Raw genomic sequence first — 15,873 nt, forward strand, 5'->3', positions numbered from 1 at the left:
TACAATCATAATTGATTGAAATTCAATTACAGTTAACTGATTGATTGGTTGTCCAGGCATCAGTTCATCGAATCATCATCATATCGTGTCCACATATTATTCGAATTTAAATTGAATAATTTTAACCTTTTCAATCAATGATTAGATTATATCAATATTTCCCGTAATTGTTGAAATTAAATTGTCATTAAAAATTTCTAATTTTATCTCTCTCTCTCTCTCTTTTTCTGGTTGTTGGCAAGATTTAATGAGGATTTAATCAATCGATTTTTTTCAATTTGATTAATTTTGATTGTAATAATCATAATTATACTAGTGACATTCATGTATGATAAGATGAAGTAAGATCCAAAAACATTGCTACAAAGAAAATGTTCTTGTTCATCATTTTGAAGTACATTTAATTTTTGTTTGTTTGTTTGGGACATAATTTACTAAAAACCTAGTAGAAAAAAATATCATCTTTTGTCATCGGAAAATTTGATAAAGAAAAAAAACACATATCCTTCATCAGGATCGAACCAAACTACAGTAAAATACAAGGCTATCAAAATGAGATTAAAAAAAAAGAAAAACCGACTGATTAATCAATGTTTTGATCGAATTTGACATTCATCTTCCTTTGTTGTTGTTGATCATAATGATGATGCTATACAGAAAAAAATAATGTCAACCATTGCCAATCATCATTATCAAATAATTTTTCTTTTTTTTTGGGTATTTAACAGTTCTGATAAGAAAATTTCCTTCTTTTTTGTTTTGTTTTGTTTTGTTTTTCCTTTTCATTTTATCATAAATTGGCAATGATAATCAATATGTGTTTATGTTTTTTTCCTGGTCAATCACAATTCAATCAATCAATATCAATGAATAATATGGATTTTTTTTGGTAGATTAAAAGAAAGAAAAAAAATACAGACATCATGCGTATGTTTTGTGATAGAAAAAATATTGATGCACAATATAATCACACAAACACAAATCAATTTATGATTCGGATAAGATGAAAAGTGTTTGTTGTTGTTTTTTCTGGTTTGAAAGCAGAAACAGAAATTTTTTTTTGGGTCCTGATTTCTATCGATTTGTCGATTGATCAACAATTAAAATAAAGTTGTTATGGGAAAAAATGTTTTAGTTTTTTCTTTTTTATTCAGTGGGTACTTATTGAACGAATATTTTTTTTGAAAAAAATGAAATAAAATAAATCTATTTCTTGTTCCTGTTTTTGTGTATGTTTATTTTCATCAAATTCTTTCACATTTGATTAATATAATCATCTATAAATGAAGATCAATGAACTTGATTAATGAATAGAATTTGATTCTTAAAGATTTTTTTTTTCTTCGTCTACAATTTCGGACAATTGAAATTCATCATTTTATTTTTTTGAGTTGAAAATCCATAAAGATCATCATCATCATTATTATCGTAGTTTATTCTTTTTAAAAGATTAAATAAAGCATTGGATAAACAAACAAATAATGGACGTCAATAGTGGCGATAATAATAATACAAATTCATCATCAATGAATACAACAATACGAAGACGTGAACGTAAACGTTCACAAAGTTTAACAAATGAAAATCATCTTTATGAAATAATACGAATGAATCAACCGGATAAACCGTAAGAAAAAAAATCATTTTTGTGAATAATTCAATGATGATTAAGAAATTTTATTGATTGATCATCAATATAACAAATAAAAAAAAATGTGAATGTGAATTTGTAGGGTAACAACAACAAAAAAAAATTATCATCATACAGACTAATCGATTTGAAATGTTCGTCTGAATGTGTTTGGTTTAATTGTTGTTATTGTTGTCTTTTTTTATTTTTCATTGTCATAATCATTGTTACTATTTAATCGTTTTATCATTAAAACGATAATTCTTATTTTATTCATCGATCGAAATTCTTTGATTGATGAAATAATGATTTGAAAAAAATTTCATCTTTTTTGTTGTTGTTGTTGTATTTATCTATTTCTATAATTATATATAGGATACATCAATATCGAGATTCACTATTCAGTTCATCAAGTGGTTTTAACAATTTTCGTGGATTTTTTACATTGGCATTAATATTGCTAGTAAGCATTATTCGATATTTCTTTCTTTTATCGATTAAACTTTTTAAAAAAAAAAAAAAATTCAAATCAAGGTATTAGCCACGTTACGTGTTGCCTTAGAAAATGTGATCAAATATGGTATACTCATCAATTATTCACAAATATTTTGGCTATTTTTTGGTCATACATCTATTTGGCCGACAATAATTTCATCAAGTCTTTTGAATTTATTTATTTATTGTTCTTATTGGATTGAAAAACGTCTTAGTAAAGTGAGTATATTTAATGATATTTTGATGTGATTATTGTACAATAAATGGCAAATAAGAATTTTTTGATTTGAATAATTTAAAGATCTTTCCTGTAATGGATTGAATATGAATGAATCGCGAATAGCAATCACCTCGATCAATCAATAGAATTTCAGCTTGAAAAGATCTATATGGTGAAATTCATCATTATTAAACACCATTTTTTTATTCATAGTTATTGTGAATGATATTAAATGCTAGACGCCCATTGGATAATACAAATCGATAATAATGATGATGATGATCAATGAAAAATCATTTATCGATGATGATTCAAATCGAAGAAAAGAAAATGAAAAGTTTTTCTTCTTCTAGTTAATGATCCAAACAATAATATCATTCTATATTGTTGATGGTGAATTTTCTAATATTGCTTTCAAAAAAAGAAACTTGTTTGAGTTTGAGTGATTTATTGAAAGTTGAAAGGTCAATCAAAGGTCATCATAAGATTATTATTATTTTCTTCTTCAATATTTGCCATGACTAATAATTTTATTGTCAACAATAATCATTTGTTTTGCTTATCAAAGAATGATCTCTTTATCTTAATTGTTTATCGATTCTTTCATTAAAAAAAATATCTATAGAATCAAATCAATCCAAACAAAGCAACATATATAATATGGATAAATCTAACATCAGTTCTTTTATGGCCAATTGTAGCCGTATTCATAATACCAACACATGTTGTTGCTGCATCAGCATTTTCATTCATGTATTTGGCTGTTTGGTTGAAATTATATTCATATCATAGTGTTAATTATTGGTGCCGATTACATCAGAAAAAAACACATAAACGTCATAATAGTGGTGATTCAAGACAATGGAATAATCATCAACATAGTGGTCAAAATGAACATCATACTGATGTAATTAATAAACAATTGGTTCAATATCCGTACAATCTAAACATATCGGATATTTATTATTTCATTTTTGTGCCAACGCTTTGTTATGAACTTAACTTTCCTCGTACCGAACGAATTCGTAAACGATTTCTATTCAAACGTTTATTCGAAGTGGTAAGTAATTGAAGAAGATTAGAAAAAAGTTATTTTGACAATTTTATGAAATTCATTCGTTTCTATTTCTTTTTGATTCATCAAAAATTGATAATGATGATTTAGATATTTTTAACTCAGCTAATATTGGCCTTAATACAACAATGGATGGTTCCTACCATTCATAATTCATTAAGACCATTACAAGAAATGGATTATTTTCGTATGCTTGAACGGCTATTAAAATTATCGGTATGAAATCGAAATTCGGGTTTGATTTAACAAAAATAAACTGACATTTAATTTATCAAAGATACCGAATCATGTTATCTGGTTAATTTGGTTTTATACATATTTTCATTCATTCCTGAATCTAATTGGTGAAATACTTTGTTTTGGTGATCGTCAATTCTATAAAGATTGGTGGAATGCTGAATCATTACAATATTTTTGGAAAAATTGGAATATACCTGTACATCATTGGTGTCTACGACATGTATATGTTCCATTATTGAAACGTGGATATTCTAAAATCACTGTAACGACAATTGTTTTTCTTATGTCGGCCGTATTTCATGAATATCTTGTATCGGTACCATTACGTATGTTTCGTTTTTGGGCATTTACCGGTATGGCAATGCAAATACCATTCGTATTTGTAATACATACTGGATTTTTTCAAGGACATTATGCCAATATGTTTGTATGGTTTTCATTGATAATTGGTCAACCATTATGTATACTTGCATGTTATCATGATTATTATGTTGTTCATCATGCTTTAACTTAAATATTATTTTATTTTATTTTATTATGTTTTTTTTGTAAGTTGTTAATTAATAAACAATCAAGATTTTGATCATCAACTACTGTAATAAAAAATTTAATTTTGATTTGTTGTTTTCACTTATTGCTCACGATGTAAACTGGCCATGGATCTATTTAGCTTGCGAAATTGATGTTGTCAAAATAATAATCATCATGATGATCATGATGAATCATCAATTGACGAAATAAATCACTATTGAACGACCAAGGCTAATCGATCCATAATGAAAAATGAAAATTGAAATCTTTATAAAGATTTGAATTTTTTTCAATTTTGTTGTTGTTGCTGTTATCTTTTTTCAATGTTAAAATAATTATCAAAATGTGTTGCTGTTGGCTCATAGACAAAATATTATTGGCTATTGTTGCACAGAAAAAAAATTGTATTTTTTTTCGTAGTTCAATCTGAAACAATTGATGATTAACATGAAAGGATTTTTTTTTCTGAAAAAAAAAACATCAATTTTGTTTAAATGATTTCTTTTTTTTGTCACACGATAGTTCCATTTATTATTATCCCTGTACACACACATCATCATCATTGATAATCTCGATTAAGATGATGACTAGATGATTTAATCGACCATAACTTGAATAGCGTAGCTGAAAGCAATCATTCTCATTTCAATATTTGTATGATCAAAAAAAAAATCTTAAAACAATAAATGATAGACTGTTAATCATCGTGAATTATATAATCAAATTTTTTTTTACAAACAATTCATATGTATCCTTTGATTATCAATTCTGCCTTTGGATTGTTTTTCTAAGTAAAACAAAAAAGTTATTTTTTTCTAATTTTAAATGTTCAACCTAACTTTTTGTTGTTTGTGTATCCCAGATCCATAATGATCATCATGGTTATAACGGGTATTTTCATTTCTTCTCTTTCTTTTCATTTACAATGCTGAATTTATGTTTGGTTATTGTCTTTTCCATTTTTCATTCATATTCAATGCAGAGCAAAGCAATAAGACAAAAAAAACATCATAATAATAATCATTTACTGTTTTCACCACAAACTCGAATGATGATAATGATGATGATTGTGTTTTGTTTGAATTTTTTCGTTTTTTGTTTCTAAAAATGGATCAAAACTAATTTAACAATTGTACCTGAACGAATGTACTGTTTTTTTTTCGTGCTGTCTTATAATTTAAATTTTGTAAATGAAAAACTATGGCGATGAAAAACGAAAAAAACGACATAGTAGTAGTCTTATAATTATGACGACAAATGTGAGAAATCATGTCATTCGTAAATTCGATTCGGCATTCATCATCTTTACGGTTTTAATTTTTTTCCGTATGTTTTCACTGATGTCCCATTCGATCATATGGATGTTTTCGATGTTTTTGTTTTTGTGTCATGTAATCATCATCATTTTCATGTTAAGCCATTTTATATATGATGAAAATATCTACAAACAATCATTACGATGATGATGATGATGAGAATAATCATTTTAAATCCATCTCAGATATCAAAAAAAAGGACAAACAATTGACCAGTTGATGACAATTTTAATGAACAAAAAAAGAAGAGATAAATCTAGGCGATTATATGCGGAGGAAAAAAACTTTTTATGAAATCTATAATGGACAAATAATATCGACAAGTTGGACAATTGAAATCCAAAAATGGTTGATAGATTTTCGTTTTTATCATCTTCTTCTTTTTCTGATTTATAAAGATGAACATTGTCTGCGATGATTATCATCATCATCATCATCAATGTCTGTCTAAGAGTGCAATGTATCGATCATTGATGAACAGTTTTGTTGTTGTTGTTGGATCGTCATCTTTAACCTCGATCCATAACAAGGACAGAGAAGAAAAAATTCATTTTTTGTTGTCATGATTTACGATTTTATTTGAATTGTTGTTTGAATTCCACACACACACCGAAGACAATGATTCCCCTTTTTTTCTTTTTCTCTTTAACCCTTTAAAATCATATACACGAATTTTATTTTTATTTCATTTTATTTCGAATCAAATTGACGATTGGAAACGGAAAATTTGAAAATTTTATTATTTACCGACGAGGTAAATCATCATCATAATCATCATCTTGGAAATTGTCTTTTTTTGAATCATAGATTCGATATGTTTTCGATTACAATCTATATAGTCAAAATAGGCTTCATCATCATAGTTCATATTGTTCATTGATTCGTACGGAATGAATGATGATGATGGTCATTGGTCGACAAAGATTGTTGGACTGTGAATAATTTTTAGTTTTATTCGAATTAAATTTATTGAATGAATGATTGAAAAAAATGAATTCAGTATAGTTTTCGTTTTTGGGCGCCATACATTCGTTCATACTAAAAATAAACATTGACAAAACAAAAACTGATTAAGGTCAGAAGAACCTGTCATTTATTTTCGATTCAAAGGGGGAATAATGATGATGATGATGACAATAAAAATAACAACAATTTTTTTTTTTTTTTGTTGAAAAAGATTGTCAAATTGAAAATTATTATTTTATAATCATCTTTTTCTTCAATTATTTTTTTTCAATAATTATTTGCAGACACCATTTTTTGTCTGGTCATATTAGAGATGTGATTGAGATTCGGTAAATAAGTGAATAATGATTTTGTTTTGTTTTGTTCAATTTTATTCAAAATAGGATTAACTTTTTCGAAGTATTTTGAATAGTTTGGAAATAATAGTGTATTCAAAATGATTTGACTATTTTTGTTTCTGTTTTTGTTTTTCCACTAGCTCCTTAATTTTATGTTTCAAATACAATTATTATAATCACCAAAAAAAGGGTTAATGTTCAGAACTTCTAGTAATAATTTGATGGATTTGAACATTTTTTCCCCTTAGTTAAGCACAAAACAATATTGATAGATCCAAAAATAGTTGCCATAAGTGATGATAATAATGATGATTATTATTGACGATGATAGCCCGAAGAAAGGCTAAAAGAAGGAGAAAAAAGAAATATTTGGTGATCTAAACAATACCAAACAAAAAAAAATATAATTCCATAATGATGAATGATAATAATTTGATAGCATAATCGATATCGGAATCAAATTATAACATCAACGAACAACGAACATTGACTTGATAGAATTAATATTGTTTTTTTTTCTTTCTTTGATAAAAAAAGGAGAAAGAAAAATCATTTGATCCATTATGATAATGATTATAATAAATCGAAATTTTTTTTCAGAGGAATCCGATCATCATCATTAGTAGGATGGTCTTGTTTGTATTTTTCCAAAAATATTTCTCTCTCTCTCTCTCTCTCGCCAATTTGATTTGATGGATTAATGAAAAAAAAGAAGAAGAAATATTATGAAATTTTCATAGGTTAAGAAGAAGAAAAAGTCTCTATTATTACCATCATCATTGATGATGATCGTTTGTTTTGGGATGACAAAAGAAGAGAAAAAAAAGAAATGAAATTTTTTCTTTTCTATTTCGGACCGTATCTAAACAACAACTAGAAAAGAAAGAAAGAAAGAAAGAGACAAAATACAGGTAAAGATAGTCATGAATTGTCTGTGATGATGATGATGATGATGATGATCAACCGGACAAGATAAGTATAAAAGCAATGGTAGTTACTTGTCAATTTTTATTCAATCATTTTACTTACGTCAACGAATAACCAGTCTTCATAATTGAACTGCTTTCATTTCAAAGTTTTTTTTTTGCCTCAAGACTGAAAAAATATACCCTTTTTCCAAACTAAGATAATATCAGATCAATAAATTAGATAAAAAAATTTATCTGTGTGTGTGTGTATTTTGTGTCGGTGATTCTCTGAAAAAAATCCACTTTTTTCCTGATCCATACAGGCAACCAAACAAAAAAATAAAACAAACTACATTCAATCTTCAATTTTTCAATTTTGTTCACTCATCCATTCATTTATTCATTATAATCATCATCTTTTTTTTCACTATTAACATTACATTAAATTAATGATAATGGATTCAGAAACTTTTGGGTAAGAAATTGTTTGTTTATTCAAAAAAAAATCATACTATCCAATATAGATATAGGTTATCGGGTTATGGTTTATTGACCTAATTCATAATAATATTTAAAAAAAATTGTTGATCGATTCATATGCAAAAAAAATTTTTTTTGTTTCGTGTGGATTGATAACTGTATGTGGTCAGTGTAAGAGGGTGTGGATTTGAACAGGTATCACACATAATCTTGATTTTGAAAAACATCAAACTTGTACATAAAATTCATTGCCATATAGTTATGACATAAATTTCTGATGATGTTGTATAGAAATCTAGATATTATTTTGAATTTACATTTTATTATTATGAAAATTTTTCGTTAGTTGTTCTTGTTTTCTATTACATAATTCTATTACATTTTAATTCAATTGACTTAATATTTGATTTGTTATTATTTTTTATAGCGATATGCTTCCGATTGAAGAATCAATCAATGCATCATTCAATGATTTGGCTACAATTTTTGATACAAACGATATTGACAAAGTGATTTCCAATGCCGAGGCAAAAAGTGAAAAAAGTCTTTATCATAGTGGTATGCGTGCTAAAATGAGTATGCTAAAAGCTGCCTTGACTTTGGATCCAAAAGATATGGCTGTTGCAAAAAAATCGACAAGAAAATGTCTAAAATTGTGTAATAAATTGCGTAAAAAAAAGTTTAAAAAAATTACCAATATGTTGACCAAAAAAAACTATGGAGATCTTTATTCGGATCTAGAATTGCATGCTGAACTTACCTATGCAATGGTCACCGGTTGTAAATCGGTATTGGCTTTATTGAAATGTACCAACATGAAACGTTTGGCTAAAATTGCCTATCATATTGGCATTTGTGTCAATATTTTGGCGTAAGTTATTTTTTCAATGATAAAAACATAATTCAATAAATCAATTTGTTTTATAATTTTTGATTAGAAAATGTCGTGACATCTTTGAGAAACGAACCGCTTGGGAAAGTCCAGTTTCGAAAGCTAATTTTGAAGCAGCTATTCGTTTGGAACGTGGCATACGAAATTTGATTGTTAGCTTTTTGCCACCAAAACTACTTAAGATTGTCAACTTTTTAGGATTTAAAGGTGTTCGTGACGTAGCCTTCACTGAATTGAATGCTGTCGTATATGAATTGCCGGGCATTTACAGTTTGATTGGTGAATTGGTTCTTATCTTTTACTGGCTTTATATTGAAATGCATGGTTGTCTTGGACCAGCTAATGTGGCTGCAATGCAAAAATTGATCGATGCAAAGACATCGAAATATCCAAACGTAATAGATTTATAATAATTAATGTTCTGATTAAATCATTTATTTTATTTCTTTTTACAGAGTGTTCTCTACAAAGTGGCTAAAAACAAACTCATTCAAACTAATGGCGATATCAAAACATCTATTGATGGTTACAAATCAATTATTGATAAAGAATTTGAATTATTTCATAAATTTGGCCATTGGGAATTGATGTGGACTAATGCAGTATTATGTGAATGGGATGAATCAATTAAATATGCTAAATTGTTAAGAGAAAAAACACTTCATTCACCAGCCATTGTAACATTTTTGGAAGCAATTTTCCGTTACACTAAAGGTAAAATGACCAATGATCAAACAATGCTTGATGAGGCTGCAAAATTATTTGAAATTGTACCAACATTGCGTATACGTTATTTGGGTAAAACTATGACATTGGAAAAGGCTGTTATTGTTCAATCACAACGATTCTTTAAGAATGGAAAAATGTTGGTCGCTCCTGTAATGGTATGAAATTATTTTTCTGATTCCAAATTAATGATTTGTTTTTTAAAAATGAAAATTTATAATTAAAATTCATAGGAAGCATTATACAATATAAACTACATCTATTTGCTCAATGGTAATGAAGCTATTGCTCAAAAATGGTTTGATATTGTTCAAAATGATTTGAATGTTTATGCTAAGGATTCGGGTGATCGTGAAAAATATTTGACTGTTTTGTTCTACAAAGGTGTCATTTTGAAACATATGAAAAAATACAATGAAGCTTGTGAATGTTTCAACACAATCATGACTGAGTAAGTTTTTCATAATCTTTCTTTATTTTGTTTACTAATTCTTTTCATTGTTTATTTGGTTTAAACAGAGAAAAAACATTCCAAAAGGATAGATCAATTGTACCGCAAGCTCATATGGAAATTGGTTTGATTCGAATGTTGGAAGGACAAAAAGAAGAAGCTAAAAACATTTTGGAAATGGTTATTAAAAATTATTCCAAATATGTCAATGAAAACATTGTTCATATTAAAGCATATGCTGCATTACGTGCATTGGGTGTTAGCACTGATAAAGATGCCGAAGTTGAAGGTGAAGATTTGGAAAATTTGGAAGGTATTGATGAATCATCAGAAGAAGATGATGAGGATGATGATCTTGATGATTAGATCAAATCATCAACATCCAATAATTAAATAGAGAAGAAAATCTCTTTAATTAACATCATAACATTATCATAAAATATTGCATATCTCAATCAATCAATCAACAACAACAAAAATCAAATTTATTTCCAAAACATTCTTTATTCAATTAATGTTTTATTTTATCAAACAAAAAAATCAAATCAAATCATTGAAATGGAATCATTAAAAATTTTCTAAAATTTTTTTATACTTTATCTCATATTATTATTGTTGAAATAGTTTTTTTTTAAATTCAATTTTCAAATGATGTACCATGCCAAAATGATTGACATTGCGAAATGAACGTAGTTTTCGTCATAAACACACACACACCCGCGTACAGGTTAATTGATGATTGAGATAATCGAATCAGAGGGAAAAAAATAAGATTTCATATCGATTGTTATCAAAATCATTTTATTTTATCTAAAAAGAATTGAATTTGGTTTGGTTTTTATTTCTGTTTAATCAAAGTTCGTCGTGAACTTGTACTTTTTCTTTTGGATGGAAAATTGAATTTTGTTGTTGTTGTTGTTGTTCAAATTATTGAAAATCTTGAAACCAGACAAACAAGGCGAAAGTTCACGACAACAAAATCAATGGAAAAAAATAATACCACTTTTTTTGCGTCATCGAATTCGAAGATTAATTATTTTACTAGATAGAAAATAAGAATGTCAACGCGTGTTTGTTGATTTGTGAATTGTTTCTTTTCATATTAACTTAATATCGAATGTTTTTCCTTTTTTTCCCAGTTTCTTTTGTTCAATCAATTTCTATTGCACCAGGTATATGATGATTGAAATGTATCTTTTTGGTCGAATCAAATTCAATCATCATTGTATCATGTATATGTTGTTGTGATATATTAATCACAATCTGTATATTGTATATCCGATCAACCATAGCAATTCGTTTGTATAATATCATTGTCGACAATAATCTGATCTGAAAACCTACCTTCATTTATTCATTGAAAAAAAATGTTTGTCTTTTGTTTTCAATGTTCAACTCCGTATCATGCTAAAACGTTTTTTTTTCAATTTTCGATGACTCTCATTCACTTTCTCTTTCTTTTACATCAAGTCGATTCATCGATTGATTGTGATCGATAGATTCAGGCTAGTATATAAAGCAAAAAAATGTTCCAGAAAAAATGACAAATTTGGAATCTGTATCTGTTGTTGGTGTAGTTAAGATTGATAACAAAAAATTGATTTCTACTTGAAGATTGTGTATTTATGTGATTTTTTTTCTAATTTTTTGGTTGTCCATATGTGATTTTATATATTCGTGATCTTATAACGAAACAAACCACAAAAGTATCATCTATTGTTTTTCAGTATGTTGTTGGATCAATAAAAATCAATTAGATTCATCAATATCCAGCAAAAAACAATATTATCGATTGCGATGAGACTATATGTAAGTTATTCAATTTTTCGGAAACTTTAATTATTCAATTGAATTAAATTTTATTTGCAGATTCTTACATTAGGCTTGATAAGCCTAATAATTCTGACGGATTCGTTTAGGATTGATTCAAATCTTCCTGTTCAACCAGAATCGTTACCGATTGAAGCTAAACTATCATCGACAGAAGTAGTTCAATCAATAAAACCAGAATCAGTAGTACAAGCCGGTTCTGCAGCACCGTCATCAATTTCAACATTAAATGATGATCAACAACGATTTGTCATCAATAGTGATAATGATTTGGTTGCTGCTGGATCAAAGAAAAAATCTGAAAAATATAAGAAAAAAGAAGGTATGAAAAAGAAAAAGAAAAAAGGCAAACATGAAAAAGAAAAATGGAAAAAAGGTAAACATTATCATAAAAAAGAATTTAAGAAAAAGAAGAAAAAAAGTGGCAAGAAAAAATATAAAAAAGGTGGACATGATTTCAAAAAATATGGTAAGTTTGAAAATTGTTTATTTTTTTTCTTTGAAATGATAATTTTACTCATCTTTTAACAGGCAAAGAGAAAAAAGGCAAAAAAGGTGATGGTTATAAGAAGAATAAAAAATATGGTTACAAAAAGAAAGGTGGCAAAGGAAAATCTGGTGGTAAAAAAGGCATGAAAAAATATAAAGATAAAGGTGCCAAAAAGAAAGGTTTCAAAAAAAGTTATCATAAAGTAGAATGGGGTAATAAGAAGAAATATCATGATAATTGGCGGTAAGTTTTTTTTTGTTTGTGGTGTTTGGTTGATGAATTAGATTTTAAAATCATTTTCAATCCATACAGAGACAAAAAATGGAAAAAGAATTTCAAAAAATGGAAGAAACATCACGAATACAAAAAGGGCAAGAAATACAAGAAGAAGAACGACAAAAAGGTATGTCTTTTCAATGAGATTCCAATATAAATTTAACGATTCTATTTTTTAATTTTTTGTTTCAAATAGTGGTTCGAAAAGAAAAAGAAAGGCAAAAAATACAAGAAATATGGCAAAGGTGCACACAAAAAATATACAGAGAAAAAAGATTCAAAAGGTATGAAAAAGAAAGGTGGAAAATATGGCAAAAAGAACAAAAAAGGCAAAAAATATGGTGGACACGACGAAAAAAAATACAAAGAAAAGAAAGCCGAAAAAAAGGGCAAAAAAAAGAAATATTAATCATATTGATGATGATAATTTTATTAATAATATTAATCGATTATCAAATTATCGAAAACGAATATTTTCCATTTTACAAATGTTCTCAAACATCATCATCATCATCATTGTCATCATTATCATTATTATCGACTGTAATGTTATTTCATTTTCATCGATATATTATTTATATACTATTTATTTATATCATCAACATTGCCAACATCATATCATTATTATCATTTTACTTATTTATTGTCATCATTACAATTCCATCGATGTTGGTTTTCGACAAAACAAAAACAATGTTATTTCATTCAATTTATTTATTTCAAACAAACAAACAAAAAATTCATTCAATTTCTTTATTCATTATCGATTGTTGTTGGATTTATTTACAAAAAGGAAAACAAAAACAAAAATTATAAATACAAAAAATGAATGATAATGAATAAACTGAAAAAATAGAAAGAAAGAATTTGTTGTCTGGCATTGATGTTAATGTTGTTGTTGTTGTTGTTGATGGTGTTGGTGTTGGTGTTGATGTTGTTGTTTCCATCGACGTCGTTGATATATTTGATAGAAAAAATTCCGCCATTTAGCTATACGACCCATTATCCACCGAATTGTATATGGATTATCATAATGATGATAACCACCATGTTCTATCATTGTTTGGTCATTTGAACGTTTGGCACCAAAATGTACAGCAAAATGTGTTTTCATAAACAATATATATTGTATGATTGTAATTAATGTTGTTATTATGCCGGACAACACACCAAATATGAAACATGATTTACTTATTACCATAATCCAGTTTATTCCTATAATACAGATGATTACTAACACCAGACCCGAAAATTTTTTTTAATTCAAATGGCAACCATAATCATCATCAACAACAGGAGAGGTTATCAGTGAATATATTTTGGTTCAAAAAGAAAAGAGACAACAACGGAAAAAAAATAGTTGATGTAAAAATATGAATGTGCAAAAGAGACAGAGACAAAAATACATTAACAAAATTAATTTGAATAAAAATGATAATTTTGAAGAAGAAAAATAAAGTATTAAAAAACTTACCACAAAATTCCACTAATTTTTTTCTTTTCAATTCTTTTTTGATTGATGGATCTTCATCCACATTTGTAATGATTATTTTTGGAATTTTAAACATTTATCGTTTAAGATTGATGATCATACGATTAATATATGATCGATTTGAATAATCAAATATGATGATGATCAATGTGATTTGAATGTGATCAGATTATAGCTCAGAACCAAAACTATTTATTGGGTTTAAAGCATCAAACATACGACTCATAAAGACACGGGTAATAATGATAACCCAAATAATTCAAATGACCAAAACGTGAGAAGTGATCATATGTTTTATATTTACAACAACAACAAAATTACTACCTTTAATTGTCAATCATTATTCAACCAAAAAAACCAAAACAACTGTTATTAATATAATCGTGCCAGGAAAAAACAAGAATTTTTTGATGATGATTGTAACCAATAATTTTCAAAAAAAAATTGTTATAATCCATTCATTGATTGGCGAATAAATTTTATTGATCCGTTAGAAAACAAATATCGATTTTTTTATTATCGATTTTCGTGAAAACGAAACACACACACAGAAAAATCATAAATTGATGAAAATTGTAGAGAAAACAAATGAATTTTAAATGTCACATGAATCAAATGGGGAAAAATTATTATTTTTCCAATTAAAATGTATCAATTTGTTTTGTTTTAATGGAAAAAAGATTTATTGAGAAATGTTAATTTTTTCTTGTTCAAGAATTTTTGTGTGTGTGGAAAAAATGGATAAAATATTCATAATAATTTTGAACTTTTGGACTTGTGTGTTGATTCATGAATAGAAAACATTGTAATGAATGAATCGATCTTCGTGAAACAACTGTGAACCACAAAAAAAACTTGAACAATGAAATTCTGTTCATGAAACTAACTAACTAGTTTCAACCCATTATATTATTATCACAGTTTTTTTACATATACAAATTAAACACAGGAATTTTACAAAACAAAACAAAAATAATGATATGAATAGATTCATTATGGATACAGAATTCTGCTCAAATTACGCTCTAATGATCAATGAACAAGACAATCAGACATAGTAACATATTATATATAAGAATTTTTTTTTCTTTTGATGGTCAACAAAAATGTTTACCTATGTGTGTTCAGTATAGAATATCATTAAGGTAACCATGATACCGAAAAAACGCCCAACAAAACAACTACAATGGACATAGATTATTCGAAAAAAATAGAGAATGAACCATACGACAAATTCAAATCTAATAATTAGTCATAAGTAATGTATTTTTGACATTTTCACTTCTCTCTCTCTCCTTTTCACTATTCTTTGTTTTTGTTTTTTTTCCTGGTATCTTGAATGAGTGTGATTTGATAATTGCCAATTCAAACCACATCTTGATAATGTTGGTTAATGTTTGAATCATTGAATACAGTAAACATTGCTGTAATTTTATTTTTATTTTTATTTTTTGGTGTCATTTCACATGGACTATAAATTTTTATCTCGTTCAAGCAAATTTTCGAAGATAAATTCA

General features: G+C 27.0%; 4 protein-coding genes across 4 annotated transcripts; 3 read left to right on the forward strand and 1 right to left on the reverse strand.

Moving 5' to 3' along the window:
- The first annotated feature begins 986 nt into the window (after positions 1-986).
- Positions 987-4,277, forward strand: LOC113797359 (diacylglycerol O-acyltransferase 1-like). Its single transcript, XM_075824899.1, has 6 exons — positions 987-1,627; positions 2,006-2,093; positions 2,165-2,344; positions 2,971-3,405; positions 3,511-3,636; positions 3,698-4,277. The coding sequence occupies exons 1-6, from the start codon at positions 1,482-1,484 to the stop codon at positions 4,172-4,174; spliced, it is 1,452 nt and encodes a 483-aa protein (XP_075681014.1). The 5' UTR covers positions 987-1,481; the 3' UTR covers positions 4,175-4,277.
- Positions 4,278-7,839: 3,562 nt separating this feature from the next.
- LOC142646247 (tetratricopeptide repeat protein 39B-like) lies at positions 7,840-10,867 on the forward strand. Its single transcript, XM_075824615.1, has 6 exons — positions 7,840-8,194; positions 8,627-9,070; positions 9,138-9,486; positions 9,547-9,975; positions 10,051-10,268; positions 10,337-10,867. The coding sequence occupies exons 1-6, from the start codon at positions 8,169-8,171 to the stop codon at positions 10,632-10,634; spliced, it is 1,764 nt and encodes a 587-aa protein (XP_075680730.1). The 5' UTR covers positions 7,840-8,168; the 3' UTR covers positions 10,635-10,867.
- A 949-nt stretch (positions 10,868-11,816) lies between these two features.
- LOC113797376 (uncharacterized) lies at positions 11,817-14,098 on the forward strand. Its single transcript, XM_027347739.2, has 5 exons — positions 11,817-12,077; positions 12,138-12,567; positions 12,630-12,831; positions 12,901-12,991; positions 13,061-14,098. The coding sequence occupies exons 1-5, from the start codon at positions 12,066-12,068 to the stop codon at positions 13,271-13,273; spliced, it is 948 nt and encodes a 315-aa protein (XP_027203540.1). The 5' UTR covers positions 11,817-12,065; the 3' UTR covers positions 13,274-14,098.
- On the reverse strand, positions 13,604-14,884 carry LOC142646219 (uncharacterized). Its single transcript, XM_075824497.1, has 2 exons — positions 14,339-14,884; positions 13,604-14,097 (listed from the first exon to the last, which is right to left on the reverse strand). Exons 1-2 carry the CDS (start codon positions 14,430-14,432, stop codon positions 13,751-13,753), a joined length of 441 nt encoding a protein of 146 aa, XP_075680612.1. The 5' UTR covers positions 14,433-14,884; the 3' UTR covers positions 13,604-13,750.
- Between the last annotated feature and the right edge of the window lie 989 nt (positions 14,885-15,873).

The sequence above is a fragment of the Dermatophagoides pteronyssinus genome, unplaced genomic scaffold (assembly GCF_027571235.1).
Source record: "Dermatophagoides pteronyssinus isolate colony J.1.1.1.1 unplaced genomic scaffold, Derpt_VIB-CSIC_2022.12 sq0002, whole genome shotgun sequence".
NCBI classification, from domain to species: domain Eukaryota; kingdom Metazoa; phylum Arthropoda; class Arachnida; order Sarcoptiformes; family Pyroglyphidae; genus Dermatophagoides; species Dermatophagoides pteronyssinus.

What these genes read in the sequence shown, in the direction of transcription:
- LOC113797359 (XM_075824899.1), top strand. Translation starts at nt 1,482, where the DNA reads ATGGACGTCAATAGTGGCGATAATAATAATACAAATTCATCATCAATG. An exon ending in ATGAATCAACCGGATAAACC is followed by an intron (nt 1,628 to 2,005) that starts GTAAGAAAAAAA and finishes AATTATATATAG; the next exon opens with GATACATCAATATCGAGATT. An exon ending in AACGGCTATTAAAATTATCG is followed by an intron (nt 3,637 to 3,697) that starts GTATGAAATCGA and finishes AATTTATCAAAG; the next exon opens with ATACCGAATCATGTTATCTG.
- LOC142646247 (XM_075824615.1), top strand. Translation starts at nt 8,169, where the DNA reads ATGATAATGGATTCAGAAACTTTTGG. An exon ending in ATGGATTCAGAAACTTTTGG is followed by an intron (nt 8,195 to 8,626) that starts GTAAGAAATTGT and finishes TATTTTTTATAG; the next exon opens with CGATATGCTTCCGATTGAAG. An exon ending in TTCAACACAATCATGACTGA is followed by an intron (nt 10,269 to 10,336) that starts GTAAGTTTTTCA and finishes TGGTTTAAACAG; the next exon opens with AGAAAAAACATTCCAAAAGG.
- LOC113797376 (XM_027347739.2), top strand. An exon ending in ACATGATTTCAAAAAATATG is followed by an intron (nt 12,568 to 12,629) that starts GTAAGTTTGAAA and finishes ATCTTTTAACAG; the next exon opens with GCAAAGAGAAAAAAGGCAAA. An exon ending in AAATATCATGATAATTGGCG is followed by an intron (nt 12,832 to 12,900) that starts GTAAGTTTTTTT and finishes CAATCCATACAG; the next exon opens with AGACAAAAAATGGAAAAAGA.
- LOC142646219 (XM_075824497.1), bottom strand. Translation starts at nt 14,432, where the DNA reads ATGTTTAAAATTCCAAAAATAATCATTACAAATGTGGATGAAGATCCA. An exon ending in AAAATTAGTGGAATTTTGTG is followed by an intron (nt 14,098 to 14,338) that starts GTAAGTTTTTTA and finishes GTCTGGTGTTAG; the next exon opens with TAATCATCTGTATTATAGGA.